The sequence below is a fragment of the Somniosus microcephalus genome, chromosome 2 (genome assembly GCF_052327205.1).
Source record: "Somniosus microcephalus isolate GS21.2 chromosome 2, FLI_Smic_1.0, whole genome shotgun sequence".
NCBI lineage: Eukaryota > Metazoa > Chordata > Chondrichthyes > Squaliformes > Somniosidae > Somniosus > Somniosus microcephalus.
In genome coordinates, this window is record NC_140988.1 from 158,599,696 (window position 1) to 158,627,143 (window position 27,448).

The window sequence follows — 27,448 nt, forward strand, 5'->3', positions numbered from 1 at the left end:
TCATGACTAAAACGTATTTATTGAAAATCCTTGTGGAGAAGTGATTTTAGTAAATTCTACTGCAGAAGAACGTTTTTTCTTGTATTTTGAAGCTGCTCAGTTTTCATTTATGACCAGATAATAACAGTTCACTGAAGGAGGTGATAGAATGAGATATTTCTTCTTCTGTCAGCTCTGCATTTCCAGGCCTCACCACAACAGTCACCCGAACTCCTGCCTGTTCTGCAGCTCTTGCCTCTGATAAAATTTTAAAAAAACAAAGTTAACAGGGCTAGTCTGATTACAAAAATAAAATAAACTTATGGAAAAGTGATGACAAACCTTTTCATATGTTTGCAAATAAATGCACATAATTGCAATGAGCCACAGGGCACAAGATGAAGCAATGATGTGAGGATGACCTCAAAGTTACACAGATTAGGTCATTGGTATTTTGTTTGCAAACATAAAAAGTTGCCAAACACTTTTCAATAAAGAAAATATCCCTTTTAATCTTCAGTGCATTACGTGAATGATATTCCAGTAGGTTCCTGATGAGGCCTTTCTGCCTCGAAACTATGACGAGCCCAATTTTATAATTGTGGAAATAAAATCACAATGATCATCATCACCATTCACTAAACAATACTGTACTTAAAATAGTGTGTGGCCTGTTGATATATATGGTATACTTAGGACAAGCAATTTGTTGTTGCAAGTGAAAAGAAAGAGTTGTATTTACATATCACCTCATTGTATCTCTCGGAAACATCCCAAGTACATCACATACAATGAATGACTGAAGTGCAGTAACTTATGTAGGCAAACCTGGCAGCCACTTTGCACACTACAAAAAATGAACGATTGGTTAATCTGCTTTTGGTGGTAATAGTTGAGGGAGAAATGTTGGCCAAGACACTTGGAGAAATCCCTGCACTTCTTCAAATACTGCCAATGGATAGTTAACCAAACATTTGGTCGGCTCTTTTTTAAAGTCACTAGCACAATCCATCATTACAAAATAATAGGTACTCTTGATTGATTCCAAGACTGCCATTTTAAGCACCGTTAACGTTCGAGATTTGCTTCGACAGTCCCCTGGCAAGATCGTCGCACGCTACTCAATCTAATGCATGTCTTATCCTCTTGTTTTTTCCCCACAGAAATGCTGTAGAGCACTCAAATAAGTTACAAAAACAAATAGTCAATAAATATTTTAATAAATTTGTACCTTTAGTCACATCTGTTAGGAAAAGTATGTTGTCCGTAGAACATCCAAGGTTTTCAGCAATTCTTCTATAGCTTTCTGTTTCTACTTTGGATCCAATCTTGGTGTCAAAATGGCCGTCAAAAAGCTGAGAGGGTTAAACAAGTTTCTATTTTACACAGGTGCATCACTTTCACCTTCAGACATGGCACAGAGCGTGCACTTAGTTCAGACTTCGAATCCACCACTACTCTGTGCCATTGAACGTCAACGACTTGTTGCATTCCCAAACTACAGAGATTCCGGTCGTGTTGTTTCACATTTAATAATTTATAAATCTACTCCCACTGCCAGCCATGATAGCATAGGGAAAGAGATGTTTAGAAACCTAGAAAAATAGGAGCAGGGGTAGGCCATTCGGCCCTTCGAGCCTGCTCCGCCATTCAATATGATCATGGCTGATCCTCTATCTCAATACCATATTCCCGCTCTCTCCCCTTGATGCCTTTTGTGTCTAGAAATCTATCTACTTCTTAAATATATTCAGTGACTTGGCCTCCACAGCCTTCTGTGGTAGAGAATTCCACAGGTTCACCACCCTCTGAATAAAGACATTTCTCCTCATCTCAGTCCTGAATGTCCTACCCCGTATCTGAGACTGTGGCCCCTCGTTCTAGACCCCCCCAGCCAGGGGAAACATCCTCCCTGCATCCAGTCGGTCTAGCCCTGTCAGAACTTTATACGTTTCAATGAGATCCCTTCTCATTCTTCTAAACTCTAGTGAATACAGGCCTAGTCAACCCAATCTCTCTTCATACGACAGTCCTGCCATCCCAGGAATCAGTCTGGTGAACCTTCGCTGCACTCCCTCTATAGCAAGTATATCCTTTCTTAAGTAAGGAGACCAAAACTGCACACAGTGCTCCAGATGTGGTCTCACCAAGGCCCTGTATAACTGTAGTAAGACATCCTTGCTCCTGTACTCAAATCCTCTTGCAATGAAGGCCAACATACCATTTGCCTTCTTAACTGCTTGCTGCACCTGCATGTTTGCTTTCAGTGACTGGTGTACAAGGACACCCAGGTCCCTCTGTACATCAACATTTCCCAATCTATCACCATTTAAATAATACTCTGCCTTTCTGTTTTTCCTACCGAAGGGAATAACTTGACATTTATCCACGTTATACTGCATCTGCCATGTATTTGCCCACTCACTCAACTTGTCTAAATCGCCTTGAAGCCTCTTTACATCCTCCTCATAACTCACAATCCCACCTAGTTTCATGTCGTCAGCAAACTTGGAAATATTACATTTGGTTCCCTCATCCAAATCATTGATATATATTGTGAATAGCTGGGGCCCAAGCACTGATCCCTGCAGTACCCCACTAGTCATCGCCTGCAACCCCGAAAAAACCCATTTATTCCTACTCTGTTTCCTGTCTGTTAACCAATTTTCAATCCATGCCAGTATATTATCCCCAATCCCATGTGCTTTAATTTTGCACACTAACCTCTTATGTGGGACTTTATGAAAGGCCTTCTGAAAATCCAAATACACCACATCCACTGGTTCTCCCTCATCTATTCTACCAGTTACATCCTCAAAAAACTCCAGTAGGTTTGTCAAACACAATTTCCCTTTCATAAATCCATGTTGACTTTGTCTAATTCCGTTGATATTTTCTAAGTGTTCTGTTATCACATCATTTATAATAGACTCTAGCATTTTCCCTACTACTGATGTTAGGCTAACCGGTCTGTAGTTCCCTGTTTTCTCTCTCCCTCCTTTTTTAAATTGTGGGGTTACATTTGCCACCCTCCAATCTGTAGGAACTGTTCCATAATCTGTAGAATTTTGGAAGATGACAACCAATGCATCCATTATTTCCATGGCTACCTCTTTTAGTGCTTTGGGATGCAGATTATCAGGCCCTGGGGATTTATCAGCTTTCAGTCCCATTAATTTCTCCAGCATTATTTTTTTTACTAATACTAATTTCCTTTAATTCCTCCTTCTCACTAGATCCTTGGTTCCCTAGCATTTCTGGGAAGTTATTTGTGTCCTCTTCTGTGAAGACAGAACCAAAGTATATTTGTTTAATTGCTCGGCCGTTTCCTTATTCCCCATTATAAATTCTCCCGTTTCTGACGGTAAGGGACCTACATTTGTCTTCACTACTCTTTTTCTTTTTACATACTTGTAGAAGCTTTTACAGTCCGCTTTTATGTTCCTTGCAAGTTTAGTCTCATACTCTCTTTTTCCCCTCTTAATCAATCTCTTGGTCCTTTTTTGCTGAACTCTAAACTGCTCCCAATCCTCAGGCTTGCTACTTTTTCTGGCAACTTTATATGACTCCTTTTTGGATCTAATACTAGCCTTAATTTCTTTTGTTAGCCATGGGCCGCTTTTCCTTTTGTGTTTTTGCGCCAGAAAGGAATGTATAAATGTTGCAATTCACGCTTCGTTCCTTCAATGTTAGCCATTGCCTATCCACCATCATGGTTTTTAATGAAGCTCCCCAATCGATCATAGCCAGCGGTTCAAGAAGGCAGCTCACCACCATCTTCTCAAGGGCAATTAGGGATGGGCACTAAATGCAGGCCTAGCCAGCCAGCGACGCCCACATCCCATCAATGAATAAAAAAAAACTCCTCATACCATCATAGTTTCCTTTGTTTAGATTTAGGACCCTAGTTTCAGATTGGACTTCTTCACTTTCCATCTTAATGAAGAATTCTATTGTAGCGATTCGTGTGCATCGCCACTAAATAATCGAGTTCGACTTCGACGAACTATAAATAAGTTGTTTATTTACAGGAACAGGTTAAATACAACAGGTAAGGTAGCAGGTAAGATGGCTGACTGTAGGAGCACCGTGGTGTAGGTCTTTCCCCAGCGGGGACGCCACGAGGACTGACTAGAAGTTTCCGAGCTCAACTGCCAGCAGGTTCCAAGCTCTGACGTCATGACGTCATAACGCAGAGTACAGGAATGAAGCCTGAGTGCAGTAACAGATACATTTAAAGGTAAGTTAAAGGGAATTATGTATCCCAATGTAAGGGACAACCGGTGGTACCGCCACATAGGCCCCCCCAGAATTCGCTTTAACGAAAGTCCAAGGAGGAGATGGTCTGACGAGCTGGTGGTCACGGCAGTCGTGCTGTCTCGACTTGGTAGGCGAGGTGTGAAGATGCTGCTCGTGAGCGGATCCTTACGCGCGTCATGGCGAATAAAGTGTATCCGTCAGGCGAAGGACCGTGGAGACATGCAAAACAGCAGGCCTTGTCAGAGTGATGGGCAAGTCGGGCGGACGCGGGCGATGACTCTGTTGATGTTGGAACAGGTCCTTGTTCTGACGAACCCTGCCGGAAAACCAAACGAGCGATCCAGAAGGACTTGACAGGTGAGGTCGGTGAACTCGCCGACAGGTGAGCGAACTCTTCGGGATGCTGGAACACGCGGAACGGTGCGTGCCATAGTGCTACGACGTGAACACAACAGAGGGTGAAGAGTTGCTGCGTTGATCAGTGATCGGTGAGGCCAGCAACTTTCACGTGGCTGATCGCGGCCGCAGGATGCCCGTTGGACCCGTCCTCGATGTGTGCAGCGTCCGTAGAGGTTTGCATTTGTTAAAGGGAAAACTGGAGAAAGGGCGGCAACGGTTGTTGTTGCCTTCAGGAGGGGTCAACTCTGCCTGGAGGGCGGCAACACTTGTAACTGTTGTAGATTTAGGAGAAAACAGCCGTGAGGGCGGCAACGCTTTTTGTTCGCGCCGAAACGTGTAGTAGGTAACACAACCAGCAGGATGACGGGCTGGTGCGTCGGCGGCGGGGAAGGAGTCTTCGTTTTTCATGAGGGATAGGTCCTCATGGTTCGCGAGGAGTGCATCCTTGTGTTTCGTGGGGGGTGAGTCCTCGTGGTATCCCCGCAGGGTGCGCTCCGATTTTGTGGGCCCGAACATGCTGTACCCCGCGCTTGGAGAGATGTATATTTGCTGTTGCTTTGGACGTAGAGGCAGACGATCCGTGTGGCGGTAGGAAAGACGAGTACGGGGACCGTAAGCAAGTGCGTGGTTGGCGCCGCATCGATGTTCTCATCGAACGGGGCTTCTACCTTTGTAAAGCACGAGGGAGACTGTGGCTCCCTGGATTGCGGTAGCGACAGCAAAACGGCTGGTGCTTCCATGGCGTGCTTCTTCTGTGAAAATTGCTCACAAAAAACGGGGTCCGGTTGAGTTTTGTCCGTGTCAAACGGGATCTGCTCCAGACTGCGCTTACCTTGCGAATACGTTCACAAAGACAGGGTCGCCTTTGGAGGAATCGGTGTTAGGTGGTTGCTGATCCGTGGTTGTTCGTCGGTCGTCTTGTGGGAAGACGAGGTTCAGGCGTGCGTTGCTACCGTGAAAATCGTTCATGGATACGGGTTCACCAATTGTAGTGTTGGAATTGATGAGCTCCCGTACTCACGTCGTTGGGTCACCAATGTAGCGATTCGCGTGCATCGCCACTAAATAATCGAGTTCGACTTCGACGAACTATAAATAAGTTGTTTATTTACAGGAACAGGTTAAATACAACAGGTAAGGTAGCAGGTAAGATGGCTGACTGTAGGAGCACCGTGGTGTAGGTCTTTCCCCAGCGGGGACGCCACGAGGACTGACTAGAAGTTTCCGAGCTCAACTGCCAGCAGGTTCCGAGCTCAACTGTCAGCAGGTTCCGAGCTCAACTGCCAGCAGGTTCCGAGCTCTGACGTCATAACGGAGAGTACAGGAATGAAGCCCGAGTGCAGTAACAGATACATTTAAAGGTAAGTTAAAGGGAATTATGTATCTCAATGTAAGGGACAACCGGTGGTACCGCCACACTATCATGTTATGGTCACTCTTCCCTAAAGTTTTTTGTAAGTTTATTCTACTACTCTCCAGAGAGCATTGAAACCTGCTGGAGTACTGTTGCATAGGCACTGATTCTGTCCTCACCTGTCGTGCACACACGACAACTTCCAACAGAGGCTGTAGGTTAGTATTCAGGAGCGAGAATGCTGGACAATTTTCTCCTTCCTAAACCAGAGGTGCTGAGAGCTGCAACAGCTAAGTGAGCTAACTGATCACAGATTGGGAATTTGAATCCGGGACCTAATGAAGGTCAGTATGACTAAAAAGGCTTGCATTTATATAGCGCCGTTCACAACCTCAGGACGTGCCAAAGCACTTTACAGCCAATGAAGTACTTTTGAAGTGTAGTCACTATCGTAATGTAGGAAACGCAGCAGCCAACTTGCGCTCAACAAGGACCCACAAACAGCAATGTGACAATTACCAGATAATCTGTTTTTGTTTTAGGTGTTAGTTGAGGGATAAATATTGGCCAGGATTCTGGGCAGAATTCCCCTGCTCTTTTTAAATAGTGCCATGGAATCTTTACTAAGCAAATGGAGAACAAGTTCTCTTTTAAAAAAAAAAAAAAACACGATACCAAATTAATGAATGCGAGTTATAATTCTGAGTGTTACTACTCTGTAGCACTAGCTCACTCGCGTACCCATACACCTGCATTTAGTTGAAGTAATAACCAAGACAAACTGGAAGTATGTGGCATTTACACATCTAATGGTTGGAGGTCAACTTTCAGCAGTTTTTGGATGCAAGCCCCAGTACCCCATCAGTGGTGGCAATGCTGGCATAGCCTTTGGGATCGCATGCACCGGTCTCATATTTTAATACCATGGAAAAGCGTCCCATGACAAATTTAGCATTTTTAGCTGAGGGTCTACCTATAGTCCCAGATCCTTAAAAAGGTAGAAGGTATGTTTTTCATTAAATTATTTGTGCTTTCCTGTATCCTTTGCTGCATTTTACTCCAGGCATAAGTATCTACTGCTGGGTTGACAATATTTTGCTTCATTATTCTTGGTTGCTGTTGGTTCTGACATGGTAAAAGAGGTGAGGACAGGTATTTCTTTGGGGGTTCTGAACATGCTACATAACTGAAATGAAGAAGGGGGGTTTCAAATGCAGTTGCAATAACCTGAAGCATTTCAGCCACACCATTCACTACCTAAGAGCCTGCTTTACAGACCTTTCCATATATATCTTCACGTGTCAAAAATGACCTACATACAACATCTGGAAAGAACTCTTCCCACAGAAGTGTAGGTTACAACAGCATGAAGCTCTCATACTGATGAATCCTTCCAAGCCCCACAAGGAGACCCCCACCACATCAGTAAAATCTGCACTGCACACATATATCATTTCTGCATGAAGCGGGATTAAATGGAGTGGACTTGGAACAGTTGGTTGGGAATTTGGAAAGAGTGGGAATTTCTGGTAAGTACTGGAACATAAAACTTTAAAAACTGTAGTTAACAGAAGCTGACTGCCAGTGGCAGTTAACTGTCATTAGTCAGCTGTAAGTGCTTGTCTTGAATAGGCGCTAATCACCAGGAGCAGGAGAGCTGAATCATCACTTGTAAATTGGGTGAGGCTCCTAGTGTATAAAAGTAAACATTTCTGCAGAGCACAGAGAGAGATTAAATGGAGTGGACTTGAACAGAGTGTTTTATTTTGGAATTTGGAAAGAGTAGGAATTCGGAGAAGAGGGGGACGGAGTTGTTGCTTTTTGCCTAAACTACTTGTAGTGCTTTGTGTTACAGGTAGACATTTAATTTCAGTACCCTTAACTTAATCTAGATCAAGTAAGTAGTTAGGAAACTACACTGTAAACTAAGTTACCTAATTACAATTTTAATAAAATTTAATTAAATAAATCAAGGTCATATAGGGATGGCAGTGCAGGTGGTATGCCACAACTGCAGCATGTGGGAGTTTGTGGAGAGCATTATGATCCCGGGCAACCACGTTTGCAGTAAGTGCCTACATCTTGAGGAACTTCAGCTCAGAGTTTTTGAGCTGGAGTCTGAGGTGCAGACATTGCAGGGCATCAGGGATGGGGAAAGTTACCTGGACACTTTGATCCTGGAGGCAGTCACACCCTTTAGGTAGTGGTACAGGTCTGGTTAGTGGTCAGGGACATAGAAACATAGAAGATAGGAGCAGGAGTAGGCCATTCGGCCCCTCGAGCCTGCTCTGCCATTTAATGAGATCATGGCTCAATGGGACAGGAGGGTGTGACAAATCAGGCAGGTAAGGGGACCCCAGGTGCAGTGCTGGAGGAGCCTCAAGCCTTTGCCCTTGTCCAACAGGTATGAAGTTCTTGCTGCCTGTGTGGATGAGGGAAAAGTCTGTAGGATGAATGAGCAGGCTGACCATGGCACCATGGTGCAGGAGGCCATTCAAGTGGGGGGAGTGAAAGGGAATGTAGTTGTGGTAGGGGAGAGTATAGTCAGGGGGATAGATACTGTTCTCTGCAACCGTGACCGAGAGTTCCGAAGGTTGTGTTGCCTGGGTTAAAGATATCTCCTCGGAGAGGGGGAGGATCCAGTTGTCGTGGTCCACATAGGAACCAACGACATAGGTAGAACTAGGAATGAGGTTCCACTGAGGGAGTTTGAGGAGCTAGGATCCAAATTAAAAAGCAGAACCTCAAAGGTAATAATCTCTGAATTGTTACCTGAGCCACGCGCAAATTAGCATAGGGACAAACAGATTAGATGTTTAAATGCGTGGCTCAAAGATTGGTGTGGGAGGAAGAGGTTTCGGTTCATGGGGCACTGGCACCAGTACTGGGGAAAGAGGGAGCTGTTCCATTGGGACGAGCTCCACTTAAAGCGGGCTGGGACCAGCGTCCTGGCGAACCTATGGCAGTAGACAGGGCTTTAAACTAATGAAGGGGGGGGGGGCGTGGGAGGACTCAGGAAAGAGTAAATTTAAAAGCAGCGAGAGAAATGTCAAGGCTGTAGAGCAGAGTAGAGTTTTGGGTAAAAATAAGCAGAGTGGGTCAGGAAGGGACAGAGAGAGTAACAAAGGTAATAAGGCATCAGTGACTAAGGTGACATCAGGGAAAAAGAGAAATAACTCAAAGCATAAAGCACTATATCTGAATGCGCAAAGCATTCGCAACAAAATAGATGAATTAATAGCGCAGATAGAAATTAACAGGTTTGATCTAATAGCCATAACGGAGATGTGGTTGTAAAGTGGCCAAGGTTGGGAAATAAATATTCCAGGATACATAACTTTTAGAAGGGATAGGCAAAATGGAAAAGGAGGAGGGGTAGCCCTGATAAAGGATGGGATAAAGACAGTAGAGAGAAAGGATCTTAGCTCTGAAAATCAAGGAGTCGAAGCAGTTTGGGTGGAGCTAAGAAACAGCAAGGGGCAGAAAACATTGGTGGGAGTTGTTTATAGACCTCCAAACAGTAGTTGTAATGTAGGGCAGAGTATAAATCAGGAAATTAGAGGCGCATGTAACAAGGGTAATACAGTAATCATGGGGGATTTTAATCTACATATAGACTGGGCAAACCAAATTTGCATTAATAGTGTGGAGGACAAATTCATGGAATGTATGCAAGATAGTTTTCTATGTTGAGGAAGCAACTCGGGAACAGGCTATTTTTGATCTAGTATTGTGCAATGAGAAAGGGTTAATTAATGACCTTGTAGTAAAGGGGCCTTTAGGGAAGACAAACCATAATATGATAGAATTTTATATTGAGCTTGAAAGTGATTTAGTTAAATCCGAAACTAGGGTCTTTAATCTGAACAAAGCAAACTATGTAGGTAGGAGGGGCGAGTTGGCTAAGGTATATTGGGAAACTACATTAAAAGGTATGACAGTGGACGAGCAATGGCTAGCATTTAAAGAATTAATACATAATTTACAACAAATATAGATTCCTTTAAGGCACAAAAACCCCACAGGAAAAGTGGTCCAACCGTGGCTAACAAGAGAAGTTAAAGATAGTATTAGATCAAAGGAAGAGGCTTATAATGTTGCCAAAAAGAGTAGTAAGCCTGAGGATTGGGAGGATTTTAGAATTCAGCAAAGGTGGACCAAAAAATTGATAAAGAATGGGAAAATAGAATGAAAGTAAACTAGCGAGAGACATAAAAACAGACAATAAAAGTAGGAAAGCATTTTGGTGACAGTGACCATAATTCGGTGAGATTTAAGGTAGTCATGGAAAAGGACATAGACCGGAAATAAAGGTTCTAAATTGGGGGAAGGCCGATTTTAATATGATAAAGCAGGATCTGGCCAAAGTGGACTGGGATCAGCTACTTGTAGGAAAATACACATCAGAACAGTGGGAGTCTTTCAGAAAGGAAATAGAAAAGAGTACAACACCAACATGTTCCCGTAAAGGTCAAGGGTGGGACCAACAAGCCCAGGGAACCCTGGATGTCAAGAGATATACAAGAATGGCTTAGGAAAAAAGGGAGCCTTTTGGCAGATACAAAGGACTAAAAACAGTGGAAGCCCTAGAGGAGTATAGAAAGTGCAGGGGTACTTAAAAAAAGAAATTAGGAGAGCAAAGAGGGAGCATGAAAAAACACTGGCGAGCAAAATAAAGGAAAATCCCACGGTGTTTTATAAGTATATTAAGGGCAAGAGGATAACCAGGGAAAGAGTAGGGCCCATTAGGGACCAAAGTGGCAATCTGTGTGTAGAGCCGAAAGATGTGGGTGAGGTTTTAAATGAATATTTTGCATCTGTGTTCACGATGGAGAAGGATGATGTAGGCATAGAAATCAGGCAGGGGGATTGTGATATACTTGACCAAATTAGTATTGAGAGGGAGGAGGTACTAGCGGTTTTAGTTGGCTTAAAGGTGGATAAATCCCCAGGCCTAGACGAGATGTATCCCAGGCTGCTGTGTGAGGCAAGGGAGGAGATTGCAGGGGCTCTGACACAAATTTTCAGATCCTCTCTGGCCACAGGGGAGGTGCCAGAGGACTGGAGGACAGCTAACATAGTACCATTATTCAAGAAGGGTAGTAGGGATAAACCAGGGAATTACAGGCCAGTGAGCCTAACAGCAGTGGTAGGGAAATTATTGGAAAAAATTCTGAGGGACTGTATTAGTCTCCACTTGGAGAAGCAAGGATTAATCAAGGATGGTCAGCATAGCTTTGTCAGGGGGAGATCATGTCTAACTAATTTGATTGAATTTTTCGAGTGGGTGACTAGGTGTCTGGATGAGGGTAGTGCAGTTGATGTAGTCTACATGGACTTCAGTAAGGCTTTTGACAAAGTCCCACATGGGAGACTGGTCAAAAAGGTAAGAGCCCATGGGATCCAGGGCAATTTGGCACATTGGATCCAAAATTGGCTTAGTGGCAGGAGGCAAAGGGTGATGGTTGAAGGTTGTTTTTGTGATTGGAAGCCTGTGTCCAGTGGTGTACCGCAGGGATCGGTGCTGGGTCCTATGCTGTTTGTAGTGTACATTAATGATTTAGATATGAATGTAGGAGGTATGATCAGTAAGTTCGCAGATGACATGAAAATTGGTGGAGTGGTAAATAGCGAGGAGAGAAGCCTCAGGTTACAGGATGATATAGGAGGGTTGGTCAGATGGGCAGAACAGTGGCAAATGGAATTTAACCCTGAAATGTGTGAGGTGATGCATTTTGGGAAGACTAACAAGGCAAGGGAATACACAATGAATGGTAGGATCCTAGGAAGGACAGAGGATCAGAGGGACCTTGGTGTGTATGTACATAGATCCCTGAAGGCAGCAGGACAGGTAGATAAGGTGGTTAAAGAGGCATATGGGATACTTGCCTTCATTAGCCTAGGCATAGAATATAAGAGCAGGGAGGTTATGATGGAGCTGTACAAAACGCTGGTTAGGCCACAGCTGGAATACTGTGTGCAGTTCTGGTCGCCACACTATAGGAAGGATGTGATTGCATTGGAGAGGGTGCAGAGGAGACTCACCAGGATGTTACCTGGGCTGGAGCGCTTCACCTATGAAGAGAGACTGGACAGGCTGGGGTTGTTTTCCTTAGAGCTGCGAAGGCTGAGGGGGGACCTGATTGAGGTGTACAAAATTATGAGGGGCATAGATGGGGTAGATAGAAAGGAACTTTTCCCCTTAGTAGAGGGGTCAATAACCAGGGGGGCGTAGTTTCAAGGTAAGGGGCAGGAGGGTTAGAGGGCATTTGAGGAAAATCTTTTTCACCCAGAGGGTGGTTGGAATCTGGAAGTCACTGCCTGAGAGGGTGGTAGAGGCAGGAACCCTCACAACATTCAAGAAGCATTTAGATGAGCACTAGAAACGCCATAGCATACAAGGCTATGGACCAAGTACTGGAAAATGGAATTAGAGTAGATAGGGCTTGATGGCCACCACGCACACGATGGGCTGAAGGGCCTCTTTCTGTGCTGTATAACTTTATGGGGTCAATTTTCTGGCCGCCGTCGGGTGGCTTTTCAGGCGGCCAGGGGCCGAAAATCGCCGAAAAAGCGGGTCGGGACCCCCTCACCCCCGGCCTGATTCCCCGCCCTGTCTGACCTTCGGACTGCCGTTTCCCCGCGACCCGCTTCAGTCCCGGCCGCCACTGGCGGGACTGGTCGTCGGCACACTAATGACCAATAATTACCTTGTTGAAGAAGATTTTCCAGGGCCGTTGCGACTTTGGGGCTTTCCCCACATCAAACACGCCTGCGGGGAACCCCGCTGATGAGACCTGGCATGAAGCTTGCCGGCTTGCTTGCTGTCAGCTGCAGGTCAGGGAAAGCTGTGATTTAAAGGGACAGCACTTGTATGTTGAAGGGCCTTGTTGCTGAAGGCTTGGGGCTACTTCTTCAAGGCTTAGGCACAGCTGTGGAAGGTTGGAGCCTCACACACTTCTCCAATGCGATCTCCTGGGAAGCCCCTCTCGCCACCCTCACTCGGCGCTTCCTCAGCGGAGGCATGTGTGAGAAGCATGGGATGCCTTTTTTTCCTTCCCTTCTTGCCATTACAGGATCTCCAGCAGCAGAGGTGGCAGCAGCAGAACCAGGAACAGCAGCATAAGCACCAGGCTGCTGCTCACTCACCTGAAGCTGCACAGGCCAGAAGGGGCCAGCGTTTGGAAGTGGCTTGAGAGCACCTTGCTGCGCTTTAGGGGGCCATGGGGACCCGTTTCTGCACTGGCAGTCCTACTCAGAAGGACTTCCATGAAGATCTGGTTTCTCTGTTCAACAGATGGCCAACGCTCCTCAAGAGATGTCATTCTCTTATGAGCACTCACCATGTTTTCCGTACCCTGGCGAGTTATCTCCTCCATGAAGGTTGCCAACCTTTCCATGGTGATGCGTTCATGCGCCAATGACTCCACAAAGGCTCTGCTCATGGTTGCTATGGACTCCTCCATTTGCTCCACACTCGCAGCGACCCTGGAGACAAAACAGAGACTCCTGCATCTGTGCATGGAGATCTATCACCTCTTCTCTTGCGGATGGACCCAGAGGCAGAGGGTCGACATGCAGCGCAGCTGAGCTGAGCTGGCAGAGTCCTGCGCCCTCCGACGAGGACTCTCCACTGCTGTCCCTGTCTCCAGAATCTGCTGAGGCTCACTTGTGAGCTGTGAAACACCAGGTGACAACACTACTCTATGTCCCGAAGGTCCCCCCGAGGTGTGAGTGTCTGCGCTGGTGCTGGGTGCGCTTACTTCTACTGATGCTGTGCCCTCAGAGGTTGGAGCTTCCTCTGAGGAGTCTGGCTGCACAGCCTCTTCCTCCTCCACAGTGAGGACGGGGGCTCTGGATGGTACTGTGGGGGAGTAAAGGAAGGAGTTAGAGATGTAATGCCAAGGTTCTTCTGGTGACTCCCAGCGAGTTGGCATCTGCTGACACCTGCATCCATGCAGCATTGGTCTCAGTGGGAGGCCTCTTCCTCCCTGACCTAGGGAAGAGGACCTCCCTGTGGGCCCTAACCCCATCCAATAATGCCTGCAGTGAAGCCTCGTCGAATTTGAAGGCAGCTCGGGGTCTGGCACTGGCCACAGCTGCTGCAGGCTCCTCTGCCATCCTGTATGGTTCGTTTGGAAGCCTTCAGAGGATGCAGTGCTTGCTATGGACCTTGAAAGCACCACGAATGATGACATCATACTGTGGGGATTTCTGACTCGAATTGGACAATTAGCAAGGCTTCCCACATGCTGGGAATTAATTGGCCAATTGAGGGAAAATTGCATGGAGCTGGTTGACACTTTTTTATGTGTGTCAGAAACCCCACATTCGGGGAAACCCGACCATTTCCCACACAAGCCGAAAATCGGGGCCTATGACTCTAAAAGCTTCTATAGGTATGTAAAAAGGATAAGATTAGCGAAAGTAAATGTGGGTCCCTTACAAGCTGAGACAGGAGAAATTATAATGGGAAATAAGGAAATGGCAGAGAAATTAACAAATAATTTGGCCGTGATCTTACCTGAGGAGGCGTGTTGGGGGCAGGACTGCTGGTTTCCAGGTTCTAGTCCCGCCCCCAGCGACGTCTGACGAACAAACGTTATTTTCCCCTGATTGGCCTTGTTAAGCCTGCCCTGCGGGCTTGCTGGCCAATTAAGGGAAAGTAGGTATCTGATGACTTCAGTGCATGATGCTTCATCTGCCGGTTTTCTTACAGGGACAGGCCCCATAATTTTTTAACAGATGAATTGTCAGTGTTTGACAGCATTGAGGTGCTGTCAAACACTGACAATCACTGTCCAAAGGTGAGCGCTTGCACCCAGGCTCACCAATGACTCCTTAGGAGAAAACAGATGGCAGCTGCATGTGAGATTGCAGAAGCCATCTGTCAATTCTCCCGATCAGATGCGGCTTCACAGAAACATCAAATTTTGTCACCTGCAGATACATATAAACAGAATAAAAATATTTCTCACTACATTCTCTCAGCTGTCATACTTACCTGTGCACCATTGCACCCATCACACTACCTCTGCTGCTGTCATTTGCACACTTACACTGCAGCAGACCCACAGCTCGCCTCGCTGACCCTGGCGGGGTTTCCCGCCATCGGGAAGTCCGCATCAGCAGGCGGAAAATGGTAAAGCCTCTTAACTGCCTGTTAACTACTGGTTAACAGGCAGTTAATTGGCTCTAATCCCCTTCCCGCCGCTAGGAGACGGGTCCCTTAGCGAATCGGGGACCCGCCTCCCGGGAAGATGGTTCGGAGGCGGGTAGGGACCCGCTACCAATATTTCCCATTTTCACAGCAGTCCCATTTCAAACCCGCCTCCTCAGGGCTGGTAAATCCAGCTCTTTGTGTCTGCCTTCATGGAAGAAGAGGCAAACATAGAAACATAGGAGCAGGAGTAGGCCATTCGGCCCCTCGAGCCTGCTCCGCCATTCAATGAGATCATAGCTGATCATCGAAATTCAGTACCCAAAGAGCCTGCACCGACACATATCCCACCCTATCCCCGTAACCCCACGTATTTAATCCCCCTAACACTAAGGGTCAATTTATCATAGCCAATCAACCTAACCCGCACATCTTTGGACTGTGGGAGGAAACCGGAGCACCCGGAGGAAACCCACGCAAACACGGGGAGAATGTGCAAACTCCACACAGACAGTCACCCGAGGCCGGATTCGAACCCGGGTCCCTGGCGCTGTGAGGCAACAGTGCTAACCACTATGCCACTGTCTAGTCCTGTTAGAATTTTATACGTTTCAATGCGATCCCCTCTCATTCTTCTAAACTCAAGCGAGTATAAGCCCAATCGACCCAATCTCTCCTCATACGTCATTCCTGCCATCCCAGGTATCAGTCTGCTGAATCTTCGCTGCACTCCTTCTATGGCAAGAAAATCCTTCCTCAGATAAGGTGACCAAAACTGTACACAATGCTCAAGGTGTGGTCTCACCAAGGCCCTGTACAACTGCAGCAAGACATCCTTGTTCCTGTACTCAAACCCTCTCGCTACGAAGGCCAACATACCATTTGCCTTCTTAACCGCCTGCTGCATCTGCATGCTTACCTTCAGCGACTGGTGCACAAGGACACCCAGGTCTCGTTGCACTTCCCCTTCTCCCAATCTATTGCCATTCAGATAATAATCTGCCTTCCTGTTTTTGCCACCAAAGTGGATAACCTCGCATTTATCCACATTATACTGCATCTGCCATGCTTCTGCCCAATCACCCAACCTGTCCAAATCATACTGGAGTTTCTCGGCATCCTCCTCACAGCACACACGCCCACCCAGCTTTGTGTCGTCTGCAAACTTGGAGATATTACATCTAGTTCCCTCGTCTAGATCATTTATATATATTGTGAATAGCTGGGGTCCCAGGACCGATCCTTGCGGTACCACACTAGTCACTGCCTGCCACTCGGAAAAAGACCCGTTTATTCCAACAGCTTCCTGTCTGCCAACCAGTTGTTTATCCAAGTCATTACCTTGCCCCCAATCCCATGTGCCTTAACTTTACATGCTAATCTCTTATGCGGGACCTTATCGAAAGCCTTCTGAAAGTCCAAATACACCACATCCACTGGTTCTCCCTTATCTATTCCACCAGTTACATCCTCAAAAAATTCCAGTAGATTAGTCAAGCACGATTTTCCTTTTGTAAATCCATGTTGACTTTGTCCGATCCTGTCACTGTTTTCCAAGTGCTCTGCTATTACATCTTTTATAATGGACTCTAGCATTTTCCCCACTACAGATGTCAGACTTACCGGTCTATAATTCCCTGTTTTCTGTCTACCACCTTTTTTGAATTGTGGGGTAACATTAGCTGCCCTCCAATCCATGGGAACTGTTCCAGAGTCTATTGAATTTTGGAAGATGACCAGCAATGCATCTACTATTTCTGGGGCCACTTCCTTAAGTACCCTAGGATGTAGATTATCAGGCCCTGGGGATTTATCGGCCTTCAATCCCATCAATTTCCCCAACACCATTTCCCTACAAATACTGATTTCTTTCAGTTCCTCCCTCTCATTAGACCCTATGTTCCCCGACATCTCTGGGAGGTTTTTTGTGTCCTCCTTTGTGAAGACAGAACCAAAGTATGTATTTAACTGGTCTGCCAGTTCTTTGTTCCCCATTATAAATTCCCCTAATTCTGACTGCAAGGGACCTACGCTTGACTTCACCAATCTTTTTCTCTTCACATATCTATAAAAGCTTTTACAGTCAGCTTTTATGTTCCCTGCAAGCTTACTCTCGTAATCTATTTTCCCCCTCTTAATTAATCCCTTTGTCCTCCTTTGCTGAATCCTAAACTGCTCCCAATCCTCAGGTTTACTGCTTTTTCTGGCCAATTTATATGTCCTCTTCTTGGATCATATGTTATCCCTAATTTCCCTTGTTAGTCACGGTTGAGTCACCTTTTTTGTTTTATTTTATGCCAAACGGGGATGAACAAATTCTGTACTTCATCCATGCGATCTTTGAACGTTTGCCATTGCCTATCCACCGTCAACCCTTTGAGTAACATTCTCCAATCAATCCCACCCAACTCGCGCCTCATACCATCGTAGTTTCCTTTATTTTAATTCAGGACCCTTATCTCTGAGTCAACTACTTCACTCTCCATCTTAATGATGAATTCTATCATATTATGATCGCTCCACCCCAAGGGGCCTCGCTCAACAAGATTGCTAATTAATCCTTTCTCATTACATAATACCCAGCCTAAGATGGCCTGATCTCTAGTTGGTTCCTCGACATATTGGTCCAGGAAACCATCCCGTATTCACTCCAGGAATTCCTCCTCCACAGTATTGTTACTAATTTGGTTAGCCCAATCTATATGTAGATTAAAGTCACCCATGATAACTGCTGTGTCCTTATTGCACGCGTCTCTAATTTCAAGTTTAATGCCATCCCCAACCTCCGCATTACTGTTTGGAGGTCTGTATACCACTCCCACTAACGTTTTCTGCCCCTTGGTATTTCTCAGTTCTACCCATACAGATTCCACATCATCAGAGCTAATATCCTTCCTTTCAATTGTGTTAATCCCCTCTTTAACCAGCAATGCTACCCCCACCTCCTTTTCCTTTTTGCCTATCTTTCCTGAATATTGAATACCCCTGGATGTTGAGTTCCCAGCCTTGGTCACCCTGGAACCATGTTTCCGTAATCCCAATCATATCATATCCGTTTACCTCTATTTGCGCAGCTAATTCATCCACCTTATTACAAATGCTCCTCGTATTAAGACACAAGGGCTTCAGGCTTGTTTTTTTAACACTCTTACACGTTTTAGAATTAAAAAACTTCCTGGAAATAGTGGACATCCAAGGGTCTAGTGAGAATGAGGAACTGAAAGGGAGTTAGTATTAGTAAAAAAGTAGTACTGGAGAAACTAATACGACTGAAAGCGGATAAATCCCCTGGACCTGATGGCCTACATCCCAGGGTTTTGAAAGAGTTGGCTATAGAGATAATGGATGCATTGGTTGTCATTTTCCAAAATTCCTTAGATTCTAGAACGGTTCACGCGGATTGGAAAGTAGCAAATGTAATCCCACTATTTAAGAAAGGAGGGAGAGAGAAAACGGGGAACTACAGACCAGTTAGCCTGACATCAGTAGTAGGGAAAATGCTAGAATCTATTATTAAGGACGTGGTAACAGGGCACTTAGAAAATAATAATAGGATTGGGCAGAGTCAACACGGATTTATGAAAAGGAAATCGTGTTTGACACATCTGTGAGAGTTTTTTGAGGTTGTAACTAGCAGAATAGATAAGGGGGAACCAGTGGATGTGGTGTATTTGGATTTTCAGAAGGCATTCGATAAGGTGCCACACAAGGTTATTAAACAAAATTAGGGCTCATCGGATTGGGGGTAATATACTAGCATGGATTGAGGATTGGTTAACGGACAGAAAAACAGAGTAGGAATAAACGGGTCAGTTTCGGGTTGGCAGGCTGTAACTAGTGGGGTACTGCAAGGATCAGTGCTTGGGCCTCAGCTATTCACAATCTCTATCAATGATTTGGATGAGGGGACCAAATGTAATATATCCAAGTTTGCTGATGATACAAAGCTGGGTAGGAATGTAAGTTGTGAGGAGGATGCAAGGAGGCTTCAAGGGGATATAAACAGGCTGTGAGTGGGCAAGAACATGGCAAATTGAATATAATGTGGAGAAATGTGAAGTTATCCACTTTGGTAGGGAAAATAGAAAAGCAGAGTATTTTTTAAATGGTGAGAGATTGGGAAATGTTGGTGTTCAGAGGGACCTGGGTGTCCTTGTACATGAATCACTGAAAGTTAACGTGCAGGTACAGCAAGCAATTAGGAAAGCAAATGGTATGCTGGCCTTTATTACAAGAGGATTTGAGTATGAGTAAAGACGTCTTACTGCAATTATATAGGGCCCTGGTGAGACCACACCTGGAGTATTGTGTACAGTTTTGGTCTCCTTACCTAAGGAAGGATATACTTGCCATAGAGGGAGTGTAATGAAGGTTCACCAGACTGGTTCCTGGGACGGGGGGATTGTCCTATGAGGACAGATTAAGTAGACTAGGCCTGAGTTTAGAAGAATGAGAGGTGATTTCATTGAAACATACTAAATTGTTACAGGGCAGATGCAGGGAGGATGTTTTCCCCGGCTGGGGAGTCTAGAACCAGGGATCACAGTCTCAGAATAAGGAGTCGGACATTTAAGACTGAGATGAGGAGAAATTCAGAGGATGGTGAATGATGTAAAAAGACTACTGAGCGCTTGGTTTGAGTATAAAACAAGGCTTTAATCAACTGTTTCAAAACCATGAAATTTCTAGTTACATCACTAGTTCCTGGTTACAGAAACATCCTGAGCAAGCTGGGCCCACGCCCGAGTATTTATACTCCTTGGACGGCACCACCAGCTGGCCGCCCAGTGTTACTTCATGAGTCATGATATGATTCATGACAGTGAATCTTTGTAATTTTCTACCCCAGAGGGCAGTGGAGGCTCAGTTGTATATTCAAGACAGAGAGCGATAGATTTTTGTATATTAAGGGAATCAAGGGATATGGGGATAGTTCAGGAAAGTGGAGATGAGGTAGAAGATCAGCCATGATCTTATTGAATGGCAGAGCAGGCTCGAAGGGCCAAATGGCCGACTCCTGCTCCTATTTCATATGCTCTAATGTTCTTATCAAGTAAGCACTATATTTACAATGGGAACAACATTGCTTTTCCTGTGGAAAGGAGGTATCAGCTGGACCGGATGTACAATTTTAACTGGGTGGCAGATTTCACTCAAGTGAAAAGCGTGGAACGTGGTACCCATATGCATATATATACCTTCACGAAGATAAAGGGTTTGCACTCAATTAATGTTCAGCTGGTATCTGGAAACACTGGGTGGACGGCTCTTAGGAGAAGAGGTCTATCTGCTTTATCCATAGCTACTTAGCTCACTGAGAAACCCCCTAACAGCTGAGGAGCACCTCCCCCATGCCATCTCCACCTGGACATCGCAGCATCTGTTTGCTGTTCCTTGGTTTTCACATCCACCTTTAAGAAGAGTGTGCCGTGCAAAGGTACAATGATTGTGCACAATGTTTCAAATGGTATCTCCCAGAAGGTGCGGCTTAACGGGCCCCACAAGAAATTGTGAAAAGGGAGCAGAACACTTTGCCTTTCTCCCGATACTAGCAACCTTTTTCCTTATTTCCAATCAGGTACGAGGGACCTGGGTAATTGCGTTGACTTGGTATAACCTCCCTTGGTGCTCCACCTGCAGCAGCACCAACTCCAACTCTACAGCATCATACAATGTTGCTGCATGTCCCCAGTGAGACTTTCCACACATTCAGTCCATTTTTCTGCCACCACAAGATTTTGAGTTCCTGGAGTAAGTTTTATGGGCAAGTTTTTCTCAGCACAGTCCAGGGATTGTACCTGGGATCTTTCTAGTCCGTATGCTTCAGGGCCTCATCTAGTGAATTGGTTCATTGACCTAGATGGACTTTAATGCCTGAACTTCAGCAAATGTCAGGCTCAGTCTCCAGTAAGGACAGGGCCAGTACATTTTTACATTTATGAATTGTTTATGAAAGCCTCAGTATCAGTAATGGACACACATGGCAAACAATTGCTTCCTACCTCCAACAGGTTTCCTTCAACTGAATATCCGAACAGAAGTTTCTGAGCCTCCACACTGCCTGAGGAATAAATGTACACCTTCTTGCCTGCCTTCCTCCATTCCTTAATAGCTGGAGCAACATCTTCATACACTCTGAATCACATTAAAAAAAAGGGAAATGTTGGAACACAATTAGTATCAGGCTACCACATGTATAAAAATTAGACATTGCTTTTTTCTGATTGTTTCTCCTATTCAATTTTCTTTCTACTGAAGACATTGACTCTTGCAGGGTTCTGATTTCATGGGTGCTGGCAGCCCTCTGGTACCTTGCCCACGTGGCCATTTCCTCATCTGCAAGCCCAGAGAGCAAGAACTAGTAGGTTATCACGGCCAAGCCTGATCCAGTACTCGCCAAATACATATGTACATACACACACCATTTTCCTCCTGGAATCATTGGATACTAGGAGTCCTAGTTATGTTTCCTTTCCTTAGCCCAAAGCACTGAGGTTAATTGTAATGTGCTACCAATGCCTGAGCTGAAATTAGCTAAACCGATTTCTTGTTCCATTTGACTCGCTTTCACAACAGAGAACTCAGACATTCTGAATCTAATTGTGAGATCAAATGCATTTTGCTCCATAATATATACACATTTTAAATCACTTACTCTCCTTTCACTTCTCCACGTACATAGGCTTCTCTCCACATGTGGCCTTGTAGCTGTTTCAAAGCTGTCGTCTTACTGTCCCGGGACATCTGCCACAAGACGTCGTTTATCACAGTTTGGATTGCTTGTTCCTTGTCAGCATTCTCCCCCGAGCATGATTCCGAAATTAGCACTGCTCCGTCTAATTCCTTGTCATCTTTAGCCTTAATGAATGAACGAATAAACTTGAAAAATTCTCCTAATTGTAAAAGACTCTGAATACCGATTATTAAATGCAATCCACTTAATTGAATGTTTTTATTTCATTATTTTTGTTTTTTATGAAGAAGGTTACTGTTTGGAAGTGGCACGGCCCTCATCTCCGCTCCCTTAAGTCCAAGGGATGCAGGCTGCCCTGTCTGAGCTCGGCTTCTCCATACCAACCTCCTACTCCCTCGACCCTATTCCCACTAAACTGCTTACCACCCAACTCCCTTCCTGGCTCCCATGTTAGCTGATAGTGTTAATGGTTCTCTCTCCTCGGGTACTGTCCCCATCTCCTTCAAAACTACGTCATCACCCTTCTCAAAAAACCACCAAATGGCCTACTCGCGTTCGTATTTCTTACGTTCTTATGTTCCATAGGCACGATGGGCTGAATGGCCTCCTTCTGAGCTGTATCATTCTATGATTCTAGTATGCACTTTAAACAAAAATGGACACGTGGGGGTAGTTTCCAGGCAGTCTCATAAACTACTCAAACTTCATAGTTGTCGTCTATTGTAGCGCCTAAAACCTGAGTGGAGATTACTGGTTTGTAATCACGCTGAAATATCCATTTATTCACTACACAAACACATTTTTGAACTCACAAAGCATACAACTTTCATACGGTACAGTACAGTGCTGAAAATTTCAAGCAGCCACTCCTATTAGTACATAGATCAAGCATTTTTTATAAATTACAAAATGGGCATTATTGGAAACATCTCCACCAGATTCGCAACACATTTCACCATTATCCCATTCAGTCCACCAAGGCAACAGAAAGTTAAGGAGTAACAATCTCACTGGTCAAATTTACCTGTTTTCTCAAAAGCTCCACATCTTCCTGACATTCCTTCTCCCCCCAGTGTGCGTGGAGGTATCCCTTCACATTTTCTTTGATGTATGGAAATAAAACATCCTATTTTTAAAAATACATACAATTGATATGAGTTTAATCACCACAAGGAGTACCAGTTTATACAGAAATAAATTGCTGAGAGATTTAATAATGGCGGCTCACAAAGTGATTTAGTTACAAATCGCTGCACACTACGGAAATCCAGATCTTTATAATCTTTACAATAATTTGATGTGCAATCTCAGCTTTCTTTAATCTTCAGCTGAGCTTCCTACTCCACATTTGGGTTATCACCAAGTTCCCCTTTGTCCAAAATATTGCTTACTTACCTCCTTACTTCACACCCTCTGCTCCTAAAACCTTCATCCATGCATTCGTCACTCACTTGCCACACACAAACTTCAAATAATTTAGAACTCTATGTCCACAAATGGTCACTGATTATATCTGTGCCCCAGCATATTGACTTTAAGATCCTTGTCCCCTATTTGAACTCCCTACACAGCCTTGTGGCACCGTGTTTGCAACATATACAAGTCTCAGCCCACAACCTTCAATTCCCCTGACTCCAGGATACTGCTCCTCCGCTTCACTACTGGAGACAGATCTTTCAGCAGTTATGGTCCTGTCCTATGCAATTATCTTCCAAAATCCACTATGCCTTGCTACTTTTCTGAATAAAGGGTCGCCCTTTTAGAACTGAGATGAGGAGGAATTTCTTCTCTCAGAAGGTCGTAAATCTGTGCAATTCTCTGCCCCAGAGAGCTGTACAGGCTGGGTCATTAAATACATTTAAGGTGGAGATAGACAGATTTTTGCAAGATAAAGGAGTGAAAGATTATGGGGAGCGGGCAGGGAAGTGGCTTTGAGCCCAAGATCAGCCATGATCTTATTGAATGGCGGAGCAGGCTCGAGGGGCCAAGTGGCCTACTCCTGCTGCTATTTCTTATGTTCTTTTCACTACAGTGACTATGCTTCAAAAGTACTTAATTGGTAGTGATGCGCTTTGGGATGTCCTGAGGTTGCGACAGGCGATATATTAATGCAACTTATTTCTTTATTTTTCACCTTACCTACAAAATCTCCCAAAACAAACTCTCTTCAAGGTCTTCCCCAAACTTTCTGTTCAGTATCCACTTTTGTCCCCATAAAAAGGGCTTCAAGACATTTTTTGTGAAGATCACTATGTAACTGTAAGTTGGTGTACACCAAACTATATGTATTGAAAATGTTCATATAAAGAAAGCCAACTCACATCTCTCAAACATCTCAAAGCACTTCATGTATAATGAATTACATTGAAGTGCAGTGACTGAATCTGTAGATTACCTTGTAAAGTTTAAATATATATATGCCCTATGAAATAAACTGTACTGTAGGAGACAGAGAGCTTCCAGCCCGTATATAAATATAATTATTGTTCTTTAACATCACTACGGAATGGCCCTTGTCCAGTAGGTATTTAGGAATATTGGTAGCCAAAACGGCGGGTAAATGCACCACCACAATACCCAAATCTCGCAACAAGTTACAACACACCCAATTCCTGTCACAGGGTTAAAATCAACATGGGATGTGAGCAAGGGCAGGATTTAGCGGTTTGTTGTGGACAGTCATGCTGTTCCATTAACAAGAAGCCTCAACAATGCTCTCCTGGCCGGCCTCACATCTTTCACCCTCCGTAAACTTGAACTCAACCAAAACTCTGCTGCCCATGTCCTAACTCGCACCAAGTCCCGTTCACCCATCACCCCTGTGCTCGCTGACCTACATTGGCTCCTGGTTAAGCAACTCCTCGATTTTAAAATTCTCATCCTTGTTTTCAAATCCCTCCATGGCCTCACCCCTCCCTAGCTCTGTAATCTCCTCCAGCCCTACAACCCTCCGAGGTCTCTGCTCTCCTCCAATTCTGGCCTCTTGCGCATCCCAGATTTTAATCGCACCACCATTGGCAGCCGTGCCTTCTGCTGCCGAGGCACTAAACTCTGGAATTCCCTCCCTAAACATCTCCATCCCTCTCTCCTCCTTAAAGATGCTCCTTAAAACGTATGTCTTTGACCAAGCCCTGCCCTAATATCTCCTTATGTGGCTCAGGTGTCAAATTTTGTTTGATCATGTTCCTGTGAAGCGCCTTAGGACGTTTTACTACGTTAAAGGCGCTATATAAATACAGGTTGTTGTTGAGAAAAGGGGAAAGTGACCAGCATCCTGTAGAATTTGAACTAAGGTACCAGGAATATTTAAAAATCACAGGATTTGGAGCTTAGAAAACAAATGAAGAGAAGAAACAGATGTATGAATGCTCGCTGAAAAAATTTGTGCAGTTCTAAAGAGTGCAAGTGCGGCAGTTTCCTTCTCTGGAGTCCTATATAGTACTGTAACACTGCATCACATGGACATCCTGTGACCATTGCCCCGGAACTTCATTTTTAGAGATGCAAACCTCAGTATTTTAACAATTACTGGTAGCTGTCTGGAGTTACTGTCACTACTGAGGGAGACACCAATGCTGTACTTGGTGCAGCAGCTGCCTGGAGGAGCCACACGTGGTGGGAAGCGGCAGCTCTGGTTTAGTGAATCGTCTCCGATGTGCAGCGGGAAACAAGCACCCTCCACTATTTATCCCTTGAAATAGGCGCCTCCTGTTGTAAAGTTACCGCACGCTGTCTCCCCTTTACCTTTACAAAGGAGATGGGTGTCGTGGTCCCCTCGATATCCACCAGAAACACACGCACGGCTGCAGGGACGCCAGTTGCCACCATGGCAGTGAATGTTCAGCTCTTTCTGACAACTGAGAGCAGCTCCTTTCACCTTAAAGGGGCCGGCGATTTTAGCCGGCATAAAATCGAAAAGTGAATCAAGAACCTATCGAGAGGTTTTTTTTCCCGAACCACTGGAATTGTTGATTTGATTTTAAAAGTTACGTTAAAAAAACTCGGCATCAAGTTGGGTACGTTTAATGATATAGTAACAGTTTAAGGCAGAAGACCTTCGGTCCATCTCGCCCACCTATCCACAGCATTCCCTTGGTATATTTCTATTAACCCTGAATCCCATTTGTTGACGAGAACCTGTCTATTTCCTTATTGACACATTAGGATTTTTGTTCCAATACCCTTGCCAGTAATCTGTTCCACATACTACCCTTCCATTAACAAGTTCCTCCTGCATTTCCTATATTCTTTTGTTGTCCTTAATTTGTAAATTTGACCCAATGTGCTTAAATTCTGTACAAGGCAGAAAAGCTTACTTGGATCCAATTTGTCCAAACCGTTCATCATTTTAAACACCACTATCATAGCCCTCTCTCAATCTTCACTTTTCAGGAGAAAAAAGACTCAGGGTAGTCAATCTTTCCTCATACGTCATTCCCTTATTTTCTGGATCAACCGTACAACCCTTGTCTGTATCCCCTCCAATAATTCAATATCCTTTTGAAATAGGGAGACCAAAATTGCACCAACATTCTGTTTGCTTTTTTAACTGCCTAAGAACATTGTGCTGATGGTTTTAATGACCTGTTCAGTAAAACCCCCAAATTTATCTCCGACTTCAATATCTCAAGTAAGAAATAGAAGATAGGAGCAGGAGTAGGCCATTTGGCCCTTTGAGCCTGCTCTGCCATTCAATAAGATCATGGCTGATCTTCTACCTCATCTCCACTTTCCTGCACTATCGCTAGGATATTCCTAGTTTAGCGCATAATCCAAGTCATCCTTCCCTCTGCCAAATCTCTCAACTTTACATTTCTCTATATTAAATTGCATCTACTATCTCCATCCACTGATCAAGCTTGTCAAGATCCTTTTGAATTTGTGTGCATTAAAGTTTGCCCCCTCCGTGAATTTGAACTCATCCAAAACTCTGCTGCCCGTATCCTAACTCGCACCAAGTTCTGTTCACCCATCAGCCCTTTGCTCGCTGACCTACATTGGTTCCCAGTCCGGCAATGCCTCAATTTTAAAATTCTCATATCCAGCGAATGGTGATGGATGACTCTGAGACGTTGGCTGATAGGAATACTATATGACTGTCAGGCTGTTGCTTGACTAGTCTGTGTGACAGCTAGTCAATTTTGGCACAAGTCCCAGATGTTATTGAGGACGACTTTGCAGGGTTGACTGGACTGGGTTTGCCTTTGTCGTGTCCGAATCCAATGCCTAAGTCGATACCGAATGGTCCATCTGGTTTTATTCTTATTGTACTTTTTGTAGAGGTTTGATATAACTGAGTGGCTTGCTAGGCTATTTTAGAGGGCAGTTAAGAATCAACCACATTGCTGTGGGTCTGGAGTCACATATAGGTCAGACTGCATGAACCAGTTGGGCTTTTACAACAATCAGATAGCTTTTTATTCTAGATTTATTTAATTAACTGAAATCAACTTCACAAACTTGAACACACGTCTCCAGATTATTAGTCCAGGCCTCTGGATTACTAGTCTATTAACATAACCACTATGCTACTGCACCCAATGACTTAGTGCCTCATTCAGATGATGGTTAAGGATAAAGGTGGCCATTTGGCTCATCTAGA

General features: G+C 44.7%; 1 protein-coding gene across 1 annotated transcript; it reads right to left on the reverse strand.

Moving 5' to 3' along the window:
• enoph1 (enolase-phosphatase 1) lies at window positions 1-26,399 on the reverse strand. Its single transcript, XM_085965057.1, is given in 7 exon segments — window positions 1-120; window positions 122-237; window positions 1,211-1,334; window positions 21,155-21,287; window positions 21,808-22,010; window positions 22,871-22,972; window positions 25,591-26,399. Coding segments are annotated over 7 exon segments (786 nt in total). The 5' UTR covers window positions 25,675-26,399; the 3' UTR covers window positions 1-96.
• Between the last annotated feature and the right edge of the window lie 1,049 nt (window positions 26,400-27,448).